The 12,723-nt window shown below is 38.4% G+C and overlaps 1 protein-coding gene across 4 annotated transcripts in view; it reads left to right on the top strand.

Annotated features, from left to right (window-relative positions):
- ARID2 (AT-rich interaction domain 2) overlaps window positions 1-12,723 on the top strand; it is a 103,539-nt gene that overhangs the window by 88,834 nt on the left and 1,982 nt on the right. For 3 of the 4 annotated variants that reach the window (XM_051621596.1, XM_051621585.1, XM_051621576.1), the window contains 5 exons: window positions 302-450; window positions 5,799-5,937; window positions 6,036-6,121; window positions 10,438-10,561; window positions 10,650-10,741. In XM_051621596.1, the coding sequence (XP_051477556.1) occupies window positions 302-450; window positions 5,799-5,937; window positions 6,036-6,121; window positions 10,438-10,561; window positions 10,650-10,741 (590 nt within the window). Of the gene's footprint in view, window positions 1-301; window positions 451-1,636; window positions 1,665-5,798; window positions 5,938-6,035; window positions 6,122-10,437; window positions 10,562-10,649; window positions 10,742-12,723 lie in introns of those variants that run through there. The other variant, XM_051621606.1, reaches the window with a different exon arrangement.

The following is a 12,723-nucleotide window of genomic DNA, read 5'->3' as shown; positions in this document are numbered from 1 at the left end:
ATCTTGGCTTCAGTAGTGCCCTGGAGATAGTCCTTTGCAGTCATAATTCTGTATTTAAATTTAGGCATCAAGTTTAATAAATTGAATATTAGAAACTTCTGCATAAATATTACAGTGTAAAAGTTTTGTGTTCTTTATGTTATTGTGTCTACTAATGCTTATTGAAAGTTCCAAGTGTTAAAATCTGAAAACTTGTGGTGGATTAAAGTGTAAAACAAAAGATCTTTTGAACAAACAGCAGACTATATGTCAAGTCTTGGAATAAGCCCTGTTTAAAACTGTGTTTTAACTTTTTCTGCAGAGCACACCTGCAACGTCGATACCAACAGTGCAAGTACAGGGCCAGCAGATCAATTTGCAGCCGCCTTCATACACTGCAGCAAGTCAGCATGCAGAGCAAATGAAAAAACCTGGACAGAACTTCATGTGTCTGTGGCAATCTTGTAAAAAGTAAATGGCTCCTTTATTTAACTACCTTTTACTAATATGTTACAGATGCTTGTATATAGAAGGTGATTCTGCAAGTTCTAGCCATTCTGTTTCCTTAAGTTACCTTATACTTTGTCAGTGGGGAAAAGAGAAAGTGAAAAGTATTGAGGAAAGCTGAACCTGAAGTGGGGGAGTGCAAGATATTGATCTGCTCTCAGTTGTATTTCAAAGCATAAAATGAGCATTATGTGGCTTTCTTATGATACATTGGTTCTTCAGTAATAAATAAAATACTGTCATGTAGTTAAGTTAAAAGACCCCAACTTTACAGCTCTGAAGCTTGTTCTCTATATTGCAAATAGAAAAATAGTGTACTGTACTCCAGTTACAAATCCTGTCTTGACAATTTCATGTGTTTTCAGTTTTTAATCTTTCTTGTGTTTCAAGTTTTGCAAGAGCAGGGTGTTGCACTTCTATGTCCTGGTCAAAGTCGTATTTAGATTATGACTAATTTCAGTAATTATAAAACCATTTGTTTGCCCCAGGACTCCATTGTGATAAAAGGAAGTAAAAGGAACTTAGCTTTAAGACTAGGCAGCAGTGATCGGACTTTGTTTTTGTATTTGTTGTCCATAAAAGGAGTAAGTTAGCAGAATTTTGGATGTAGGCTTTTAAAGACCCAGCAGTACCTTTGTTATCAGTATGTATATCTTGACATTGGTTTAAAAAATTAACATAGGTTTGTGACTATGCTAAGTTTGCAGTGAAGGGTACAGATTGGTGAAATAAAGGTAGTTGTCAAACAGTGAGAAAACAGAGAGAGAAATTGCTTAACACGGGCATGAAAAAGTGTGAGACACTTCATTTTAGGAAAGGGAGCGTAAAGACGAGCTGATTTGGCAGAAAGGTGGTGTGTAGACATTCAGGAAGCTGGGATGAAGTGATGGAGAAGTTGAGTATTTGAAAGTGATGGTGAAAATGAGGAATTTGAACAGAATTAGTGGAATACTGAAGGACAGTTAATCTGTAGACCCCTGAAGCTGTAATTTCTGTCCTTGCATTCCTTACAATCGTAATTCAAAGATCATTAGCTCAATGTAAGACATACAGATTTTAGATAAGACAGACTGGTACTGTAGAGATTTGACATGTTTTAAATTGGTGCCCTGTTTTCACCTTAAAAGTGATTTCTTTTTTTCTTTGGTAGGTGACACTTCTCTATGTAAGAAATACATGTAAGGCTTTACTTATTTTATCTTCTTTTCTACTAATAAACATAACTGTAGAGCCATACTATGCTGGTTGCACAGCAGATGCATAAACACCTGTGTTGGTACAAAAGTGTGGGTTGCACTGAGGTGGAAGTGAGAAGCTGGGACAGTTTCTTAGCAGAAGCCTCACAAATATATACCAACATGAAGAGTTTGCTGAACTACAGCTTTAATACATTAGTCACCAACTTTCTTCTGTGTCTAAAGTTATGTAGGATGAATTGTATAGAATTGAGGTGACATCTAACTACTGGACAAGCTGATGTCATGTGAAGTAGGATACGAATGTGTGCAGACAAATTTTGGGGCAGGAATATTATGATTACCATACATTATCACTCTTCTTGTAAGTCTGTCTTAAAATATTATACCACTGAGTTTTCCTGAGGCTGAAGTTAAGGGCTGTGAGGCCCATATTTTACAGGTTGATCTCCTTGTTTTATTTTAAAGATAGTGTATTATTTCTGTTGTTCCTCCTGCTGTTACTTACTGTACTGTTTTTTGTTTGTGGTTAATTTTCATTCTTTTCAAATAATTTTGAAGACTTTTGCATTAATAGATTGTAGTCCATGTGACACACAGCTCTTGTTCTTACGCCGTTTCTCACTTTTAAAATATTTCTTTCAGTTCAAGCCTAAAAACAGTTTTAGGTAATCATCCCACTCAGCAGGCAGAAAGAGAACCAAAATGTTAAGTTAGCATCTTCCTTAAATATATATTGTTTATTCATATTCATTCAAAAACCTGATTAAAAACAGGGGTAAAATCTCCTTTAGGAATCCTGCTTGTAACTGACAGAAAGCAAAATCTAGAATTGCCACCTGTTGTAACTGTTTTATTTCTAGCTCTCAATCTTAGCTTTTTATTGAGTTGTTTAAGCAGGAAACAAGAAGATTCTTTCGAGTGGGTCATTAGTCTGTGTGAATTTCATATCTACTACTTGATTTCATTCATGGTTGCTTAGCAATTTTATTCCTAGCTATTAAGCAGACAGGTTCATCGTAGTAGCATGATAAAACAGTGTTTCTTTTGTGGTGTTCACAGTTAACCAGAAGGATACGACAGGAGACAAATGTAATACAATCATTGGCACCTGTTTCTTTATGCATGTTCTTTAGTTTAATTCCCACAACATATCAATACTAAGTTTCCCTTTCAGTATGTATTGCAAAAGGCAGCAAAGGCCTTCAAAAACATTTTATTGAGAATCAAAATAAAAATTAATCAATAAAATAGTATGTTATTTTCCTGTGCACTAACTTGGCTGCTGCAGTCCACAGCATTCCAGTGTGGGTTCTGCTGTTTTGTTTTTTTAGAGCTGAATTAGCTGAATTAGCAACATTTTGAAATAAAAAGCAACAGATTTAGTACTGTTTGAAGACCACAACCAGATCAGGCCCAATTATGCAAATAGTTGTAATGATTTGCCTCAGATGTATTCAGCTTTAGTATCTGAAGTGTAAGTAAAACTCTAAAAGGTGACAGTCAGCACACTAGTTCCTTTGCATGGAGGATGTAACAGGAAGTAGGAGTTTTCCTTTGAAGCTCAGCTGTCTGCAAGTATTGCTAATTGTATTCAGCTTAATTTAAAAGCTGCTGTTTTGTTTCACAGGTAGGCAGGAGATGTCTGCTCTTGAATTGCTTGATATTTAAAAAGTAAATCAGAAATGCTTTTGAATGTCCTCTGCCTGTCAGCTATTACCTTAATGTTCTGTTCAGCAGCTGAACAGAATGATGGAGAGATGAAGTGAGAAACAGGAGTCTAGACTTAACTGACCATGCTCTTTGTACTTACACTTTTTTTTTATTACTATGTTTAGGTGTTTCTTTAAAGCAAAATAGTTTTTCTCTGCCAAATGATAGTAAATTTTCATCTTTTTAGATCAGTGATTGAAGTATAACACTGAATGTGTTATACTGTGCATACACCAACATAAATTAAATAGCTTTATTTTTCTTATAGCCTTGCCATGTTGAATAAAATGTTTTAAACTACATTTTGGGTTTCACTCATGCCATGAAATTTATTTCATCCATTATTAACAAATAGCTTTGTGCCACACTTAAGTTTACATACTGACTTCCCCTTTTATTGTGGAAAAGCATCTTTTTGTCCCCTGAAACATCAAGTTTTGCTTTTGAGCAAATGTAAATGTAAAACTTTTTTTTTTAATCTCCTACTGTGGGCTGTCTGGACCAAAAGCAAAAGGCAGGTATTTCTCCTTCCCAGCTTCCCTTCAGGAAATGCTGACTGGCATGGAAAAGATGAATGCTTTTTAACAGAGTACTGTTTATTGCCTAAGCAGAAGGTAATTGTTGTATTACAGGTGGTAGTTGTGGTAGGACTCAGTTTATAACTGAGGCTTGTCTCTGGATGCACTTAGCTCCTTGTCACCTTTACAGGGTTCAGGTAACAGTATCTGTACACTTAGGCCTACATATCGATTGCAGGTATGTTTGCATCATGGACAGTAGTGAAATGAGTATTAGGATGTGGAAGGAGGTGGCTGGATGAGAGCACCTACTGATCTGTTGTTCATATGCTGAGAGTTCTGACTTGAACTCATCTATAAATGATTACTTTAGGTTGGAGATGTTGCTTTGTCCCTGCCTACTTGCTGTAAGTCTTTGACTGATGGTCATCTCCCTCTTGGCACCGCTCAGCCTGGGGAGTTCAGTCAAACATCTAAACACAAACACTGTTCTTGCTAACTGAAACTAAAATACTGGCATGTGAACCGGGGTGGCTGAGGTGGGTGCATGTGTTTCCTCTTCGGCAAGACTGCTGTGCCAGTGGCATCCTTCCAGCAAGTGTGTGGGACAGCTGGTGGTAATGATTTCCCAAATGGAGCAACTAGGTTTCTAGACCTCTTCTGTCCATACCTTAAGTGGGTGTTGATGAGCAGGGTTAATTGTATTTTAAATTAATTGCAAGCAGCTAAGTCTTCTGTTTATTATGGCTATTTTTGATCTTTTGAAGTAAGGGATGTAATTTGTAACACTTGAGAGATGTTTTAAGGTGTATGTAGACTAAAAAAACCCACACTTGGAGTAATTCACTGTTCCTATTTAATATTGGTTGAAGTATAGTATTTCTCCATTACCATGTGATGTACGTTAAAATAAAACTTCTTTTCTATGTGACAATTTGAAGACACAAATAAAAGAACTGTCTAAGAACTGTTCACTCATCAGTATTTTAAGGTGTCATTCACAGTGAGTTGTAACTTTTCTACCACTTTGACAAGGAAGAAAGCCCTTACTGGGCTGAACTCACAATAAGGTTATGTTGCACCTGAGCTCTCACCAAACAGAGCCTACAGAAAACACAAAGTATACTGTTGAGAGTATTACAGGGCTAGGCTTAGGACAACTGAATCTTTCATATTGATACAGAAGCACTTCATTTGCTGAAATACCTCATGTCCTGTACTTTGGGGCTGTTGGCAAGCAAAATGCTCAGTTTGAGGTTTTGGGAAGTAATTTAAAAATTTAGGTGTAAGTGAAAGTATTAAAATATCACTTAGGTGTTGCTTTTTTTCGACTTCTGTGTGCATCAGGTAATGACATGTAGTAATTTTCCAAAGAGCACTCAGTTTAGAATGGTCTCTTATTCCATCAGTTTTTACAAGTGTGCGGAATTGAGAGCAAACAGAGTTAATGGCGTGCATCTCTTTTTCCCAATTAAAGTTTAAATAAGGTCTGAGTATGACTGCCACTAGAGAAGGAAAATGGGAAAAGTAATACATGCAACCAAACATTTGTAGCTGTTTATTGCTCTATTTTGCTTGTATTGTTGAGAATGAATCTGTTGAAATTAACATGCATTATTTATTTGGTAAAATATAAATAGAAAAATACAAGCATGATATTTCAATTGGATTTGTTGAAACCATAGTGCCATTTATTGGTAGCTCACTTGATATATATGTACATGTTTTTCCTTTTAAAATTTGATTATTCACTTACCGCTGCATGTCTCATTTTGGAAAATCAAGATGTTCATAGTTATTATGTTTGTGATATTTGTGCTTTACCGTTAACTGGGAAAAAAAAGACAACCACGAACCTTAAATTCCCCTCCCACTTTTTTTGTAGGTGGTTTCAAACACCATCACAAGTTTTCTATCATGCGGCAACTGAACATGGAGGAAAAGATGTCTACCCAGGGCAGTGCTTATGGGAGGGATGTGAACCTTTCCAGCGGCAGAGGTTTTCCTTCATTACCCACTTACAGGTGCGGATTTTCTTTCACATGTTACTTAAAAAATAGTAGGAATTTCATGGTAAATTTTAACACACTTTTCTCACTGCCTTTCTCTTTTCCCCACACAGGATAAGCACTGTTCCAGAGATGCTTTGCTTGCAGGATTAAAGCAAGATGAACATGGACAAGCAGGAAATCAGAAGCCTTCCAATAAGTAAGAGACATGAGCTTCATTAAGCAGTTGTGAAAATAAGAGAAATTACTGAAAGAATTTGTGTTTTTGTAACCTGGTTCATCAGGTGAAACTGCATATGTAGAGTCTGTAACAGTGACCAAATTTGAGATATGTTACAGTAAGAGAAAGTGGGCAAAGGAGGGACTAGATTCTGATGGGGGAGATGTGGTTGCTGTTATCATAAAAGCAAGAGTGAGTTATTTAAGGTGTATGGTCAATACTCTGATAAATATTGTTTTCAAAATACTCTATTTTTCCCAAATGGATGGTATTGTACAACTTCTGTTGTAACAGGAAAGTGCTTGTAGTTCTAATGGAAAGTTATTTGTTGTGTACAGTTCCGCTGTTTTATACAGCTGAGATGGATTATCCTGTAACATGCTTTATTCCTTCCAGTTTTGTCATCTAAATTTAGGCTAATTTGATCCAGGGACTCTTCCTTTAAAAAAGCAAGTAAGATAAATACTGGCTCCTCTGAGTCCTCTAATTTTGTGCTGCTACCTAGAATCAGCTTTGGCTTTCCTCTTTCCCAAAATTATTTCAACCATCTGGAATTAATATTGGAGAGTGCAACCCCATTGCTGTGGGCTTGTGGGGATGGTTATGTTAATACTGCAGTTGTTCAGGCTTCAGTTACTTGAGTAAGTGTATTAAGACTAGGTCTTTGTTAGTAACTAACTGGAATCTCTTTGTTGCCATCTGAAGATGTAATTACACGGTCTCAGGCAGATTTTTGCAGTCTGTTCTGTGGCTAGTTAAATTACTGCCAAGCTTGCTGGAGGCAGCAGAGAAAGTTGAGTTTGAAAGCTGAGGAGTTTAGTTTGGGAATACTTTCATTTTTTAATATAAACAAGTATCTTAACAGAGTCTTATGGTTGCCTTATGGTGCCTTGTTGCATTCACACTGAACAACATTCAGACCTCTGAAAACCACAAAATGAAGAATGATGGTAATGCACTCTGCATTACTTGGTAAATAGGAAGCATAGGGCTGATAACATCTACTAGTAGGTTATCTCAGCTCTGCCTTTTCAAAACTGTTCAATCACACTGAAAACACATCTAGTGGCTCTGTGTTTTCACAGACTTCTTAAAAATTGGCACAGGTACTGGCATAGGAAAAAAACGTTCAAACATCCCCTGTTCTAAGATGGAATTCCCTAATTAGGTCAGATTCAGAAAGTAGGAATTTATATGCGTAACCAGTTCTCGCTGAAATACTGAGGCTGCAATATCACAAGATACTAAGGATGTAATTTCAGGGTACAAGTAGAAATAAGAGCACTCCACTACTCAGAGTAGGGTGTTTTGACTCTCCCTGCCAGCCCATGTTCCTTCTTCTGGTTGTGCATGGCTTACAGTGAAATTATTCAGCTTTATTTTTTGTCTGATTGCATGGTACATCGATTATGTTTTTAAAAAACCCAATTAAAAAAACTGGGTTTGCCAGGTGAGTGGAACACACTTGCCACCCACCAGTACACCAGTAGAGAAGGTGGTCTGGTACAAAAAGAAAGGAAGTGACAAGAGAGACCTTTGTCAGCTCTCATGACAGTTAATACACTGCTGTTTTATGAAATCATGGAGTTGCCTTGTCCATTACTTCTACTTTCTTTTGTCATGCCTCCATTACTCCTGTTTTACCAAAGAAGAAATCAACAAACGAGGATATTTAGATTCTGTGTAATGTGTGACTCATATGATTTTACAGCTCTACTGCAGCGTTATGTTTGCACAACCAAAAAGCACATCTAGCTACATGAGGGAGACAAGACTTGATAATTTGCTTTCCAGAATCAGTGACTTGTCCTATGAAACCCTAACTTTACTCTAACAGGTCACCTCAGGTTGGCTTTACATTGTCATATCTGAAAGCTGATTTACAATGTTTTGGCTTAATCTACTTTTCCTAATTTATTGCAGTTGTCCCTTTTTTAGTATTTCTACAATCAAGTACTTAAACTTTCTAAAATTATGGTGCAATAGCTGTTGCAGAGAGCTATTTGCAACAGTTTCCATTGATGAATCAAAAATGTTTGAGAAATTAAAAAGTAATAGCCCTTCCTTGTTGGTACGGACGAAGCCCAGCATAGCACTTCTCCTTTTTGGTTCTTGGAACCACCAACGAGTAAGGACTGGTGAGGGTTGTTAAGCTCAAGGGCAGCCTAGGTTGTAGTGATCATGAAATGGTGGAGTTCAAGATCCTTAGAGCAGCACAGAGGGCTCACAGCAAGCTTACTGCCCTTGACTTCAGAAGGGCACGTTTCAGCCTCTTCACGATCTGCTCAAGAGAGTGTCTTGGGATAACACCCTGGAGGGTAGAGGGGCCCATGAAAGCTGGCTGATATTTAAGGATCACTTTCTCCAGGCCCAAGAGCATTGCATCCCAACTAAGAGAAAGTCAGGTAGAAACTCCAGGAGGCTGGTGTGGATGAGCAAGCAGCTCCTAGAAAAGCTCAAACTGAAGAAGAAAGCACACAGGGAGTAGAAGCTAGGGCAGGTATGCTGGGAGGATTACAGAGAGGTTGTCCAAGCAGCTACAAATCAGGTGAGGAGAGCCAAATCCTTGCTAGAACTGAATCTTACCAGGGATGTTAAGAAGAGTAAGAAATGCTTCCATAGGTATGCTGGGGAGAAAAGGACAACCAAGGAGAATGTAGGCCCTCTCCTGAAGGAAACGGGAGAGGTAGCAACACAGGATATTGAGAGGGCTGAGGTCCTCAATGACTTCTTTGTTTTAGTCTTCTCTGGCAAGTGCTCCAGCCTCAACACAAAGGCCACAACAGGTGAAAGCAGGAACTGGGAGAGTGAATTACCCCCCACTGTAGGAGTAGAGCAGGTTCGTGACCATCTAAAGAACCTGAAGGTGTATAAATCTATGGGACCTGATGGAATTCACCCATGGGTCCTGAGGGAGCTAGCGGGTGCAATTGCTAAGCCTCTGTCCATCATATTAGAGAGGTCATGGCAGTCTGATGAGGTTCCTGCTGATGGGGAAAAAAGGGAACATAGCCCCTATTTTTAAAAAGGGGAAAAAGTAAGACCTGGTGAACTACAGGCTGGTCAGTTTTACCTCTGTGCCTCACAAGATCATGAAGCAAATCCTCCTGGAAAGTCTGCTAAGGCACATGGAAAATAAAGAGGTGATTGGTGACAGCCAACATGGCTTTGTTAAGGGCAAGTCATGCCTGACCAATCTGGTGGCCTTCTACATCAAGGCTACAGAGGTGGTGGGTGGTGCCAGATCAGCTGAGGTCATCTACCTGGATTTGTGCAAGGTGTTTGACACTGTCCCACATGACATCCTGGTCTGCAAACTTACAAGACATGGATTTGACAGATGGACCACTCGGTGGATAAGAAATTGGCTGGATGGCCCCACCTGGAGAGTGCCCAACAGTTTCCTTAATTCAGCCCTTGCCCTCCTCCCTTTACTCCATAAAGGTTTTTAAACTCTTATTTCCATTTAGAGAAAGATGACAGTGTGATTACATTATTAATCTTACTCCATAAGTCAAGCTGGGTATTTATACATTCTAAACACTTACAGTATGAGTAATTTCAAAGTTTTACGTTAATTAGAGCTTTGACTTCAGTGTTAATACTGAAAATGGAGAATTTGCTTCTGCTGTGTTTGTTAGTTGTACCAGCTTTTTAAAATAACCCTGCTTAGTTTGTTAATCTCAGTCTGAAAGCTGCTGTCACAGGTAATTGTTTTTGCAAATGTTTGGTCTGATTTAACAATTAGATGTTTTATGTCTTGGATCATAACTTAAATCATGTTACCTTATATTACTCCTCTCTAACCACAGTTATTATGGGTTTTATATTGTCTGAGTGTCTAATGGTCCCACTGAGCTGTGTCTAGTTTTGAATAGCTATATTTTAAGGACATTCTCTGGCCAAATCTCAGGTGGCATTTGCATAGCTGCTATTACAGTTCCTGTTAAAGCCTGTCTGATAAAACATTCCTTTAAATAGGTACACTTCAGGAAGTGGCTATGTCATTAGTACAATATATTCGTTTTCCATCACAAATGTCAAGGGTGATGAGCAGTACTTCAAGAGAAGTGTTGGGTTTTTTCACATAAAATAAAGCCCATGACTCTTCTGAAGGCTTTGCAACAGGCTGTGGAAACAAAAAGACAAAGCACATATCAGCACCAAGTATGAATGGATCTTTGTGTCTTTATTTAGATAAGTTAAAAAACTGTCAACATAAGTTTTCAGAGTTGTTAATCTTCCAAAAGGTGGTGCAAAGTATATTTTTATTAATTCTTTCTTTACTAATATAGGCAGCCAACTGCAGGGGGTAGTGCCTCTACTCCCAGAGCGCAGAAGGCCATTGTGAATCATCCGAGTGCTGCCCTAATGGCTTTAAGGAGGGGATCAAGAAACCTTGTCTTCAGAGATTTCACAGTTAGTATTGTTTGACTGAAGTATTAGATATTAATTGTTGCTTGCTACTGTGGGGCTTTTAATTATTTTTTTCTCTCTACCTTTGTAGGATGAGAAAGAGGGACCAATAACTAAACACATCCGATTAACAGCTGCCTTAATATTAAAAAATATTGGTAAATATTCAGATTGTGGTCGCAGGTAAGCATCCTATAATACCAGTGGGCAATGTTGTTTCTGTTGTTTTAAGTACTAAACCATAGGTAGGTTTTACCTGTCCTTTAAGAAAACAGTAAGTATATTGTCAGCACAGTTTCTCAATCAGTTCTGCACTGTTTAGCTCTGCACACAAGTGCTCAGCGTCATCTCACCTAAGGCAGTGTTTGTGATCCAGACTTTTTAAATGTGTCTGGTACATATGACAGGTTGCATTTTTGGAGAAAGATAAAAGAGACCTTTGCTGCGGTCTGTCTCTTTTCCTTCCGGAGGCACTACTGCATGACTCGAAAAATTAATTCTTCTGTAAGCAACTTCCCATTGGCAGTACCCTTTTATCTCAACTTGAGAAAGGGGCAAATTGGGTCTTATGGGAATTTTCTGAAGTCGTGGAGTGACACACAGCTGTGTTCCATCCTTGCTGCCTGGTTGTTGTGTTGCCCTCCAAACTTGGGTTAACTCTAATGACTCAGTCAGCTTTCCTCTTGCTTGTAGAAGGTCCTTCAGTAAGTAAATAGACCACCACTGACTTCTGGTGTAAGTAAGAAATGTTCTTTATGATGCAGAAGGAGCAGTAGTTACATACTGTGCCAGAAGTCACTGTGCATGCTGCTTTTTTTTTTTCCAAGAATTTACAAGCTGAGTGTTTTCTTGGTTTTGTTTTACATTGCTTCAGCTTCATAACAGTGGAAGTAGTGATTTCAAATAAGATTCTGTTAATTCTGTCTGTTCTTCAAAAACCTGTCAACAGGGAGGAATTTTCTTGTAGTTCTAAACAGAAGAGTTTTGATACTGGTTGTAGAAACCCTCCTGGTGTCTTCAGCTAGGTAATTGGGGGTTATAGTGAAGATAAACTTATTGGACAACATAGTGAAATGGATGTGTGGAAATGAACAGAGCAAGGGAAATACCAGTTAGATACCGTGAGTAAAAAGAGGAATCAAAAGTTGAACATGGGAGCAAGCTCCCCAAAGAGTCTGTGCAATCTCTGGCCTCTCAGATACTCAAAACCCAACTGGTTATAATTCTGAACAATGTCATCTAGCTAAGGAGTTGGCCCTGCTTTGAGCAGGAGTTGGACCACACAACTTCCAGTGATTTCCTTATAACCTGAATTAGTCTTTGATTTCAGTTTTCCCAGATTTAAGAAATCTTTTTGTATTTAGATCATTAAAGTATAATATTCATTAAGTATTTTTGTAGCACTCTTCTAATGATTAATTCTGAATATTCTCATCTTAGTGTTAAAAATCCACAAAAAGTTCCATTAAGGAAAAAATGGAACAAGTTTTGCTTTACAATTGGTAGCATCCTTGAGTCTTTTCCTCTGTCAGGTCCATGTAAATATGTATTGTGTGTATGGCACAGCAGTAGTTCTCCAGATCCTGGTACAGGATTTTATTTGTGGGGTTTTCTGTGCTGTAGCATACCTTTCTTCTGTGCAGGTGTTGTTCTTACTCATGGGCCATGATGGCTTGAATATAGTTTTTGCAATTTAGGCGCTCAGTTTCTCTCACAAGATGTGAACAAGTAAGTACTGGGCAAAAGAAGGCTCAGTCTCTCCTGGAAGCTTCGCCTCTTTCACTTGTTTTTTATTAAACACCAAGGCTGGAGATTATTTTTAAAGCATGTGTGTTGTGCCTTGTCCTGAGAATTGGCTGATGTCTTTAGTGTCCTGTGCCACAGCTGTCGTGGAGGGATGATGCCCATTTCTGAGGCAGAGTCTTCCATTCTGACAGTGCTGGGGAGCTGGGAATCCTTACCAGAGCATGAGAGTTGGAACTGGTGGGCAGGAGCTTTTTTAGTTAGTGGACCAGCATTTGCCTGAGTCATCTCATAATTTGTTACATCCACAGTTCAGTTATTTTTCACTGAAAGCTGGCAAGCTCAAGCAGTGGAGCCAACAGGGCCAAACTTGCTTCAGTATTGACCTGATTTCTTGTGTGATTAGCACTTTGTTCTGAGCA

Source organism: Apus apus, chromosome 1 (genome assembly GCF_020740795.1).
Source record: "Apus apus isolate bApuApu2 chromosome 1, bApuApu2.pri.cur, whole genome shotgun sequence".
In the NCBI taxonomy this organism is placed as follows: Eukaryota; Metazoa; Chordata; class Aves; order Apodiformes; family Apodidae; genus Apus; species Apus apus.
This window is presented reverse-complemented; position numbering and strand designations above follow the sequence as displayed.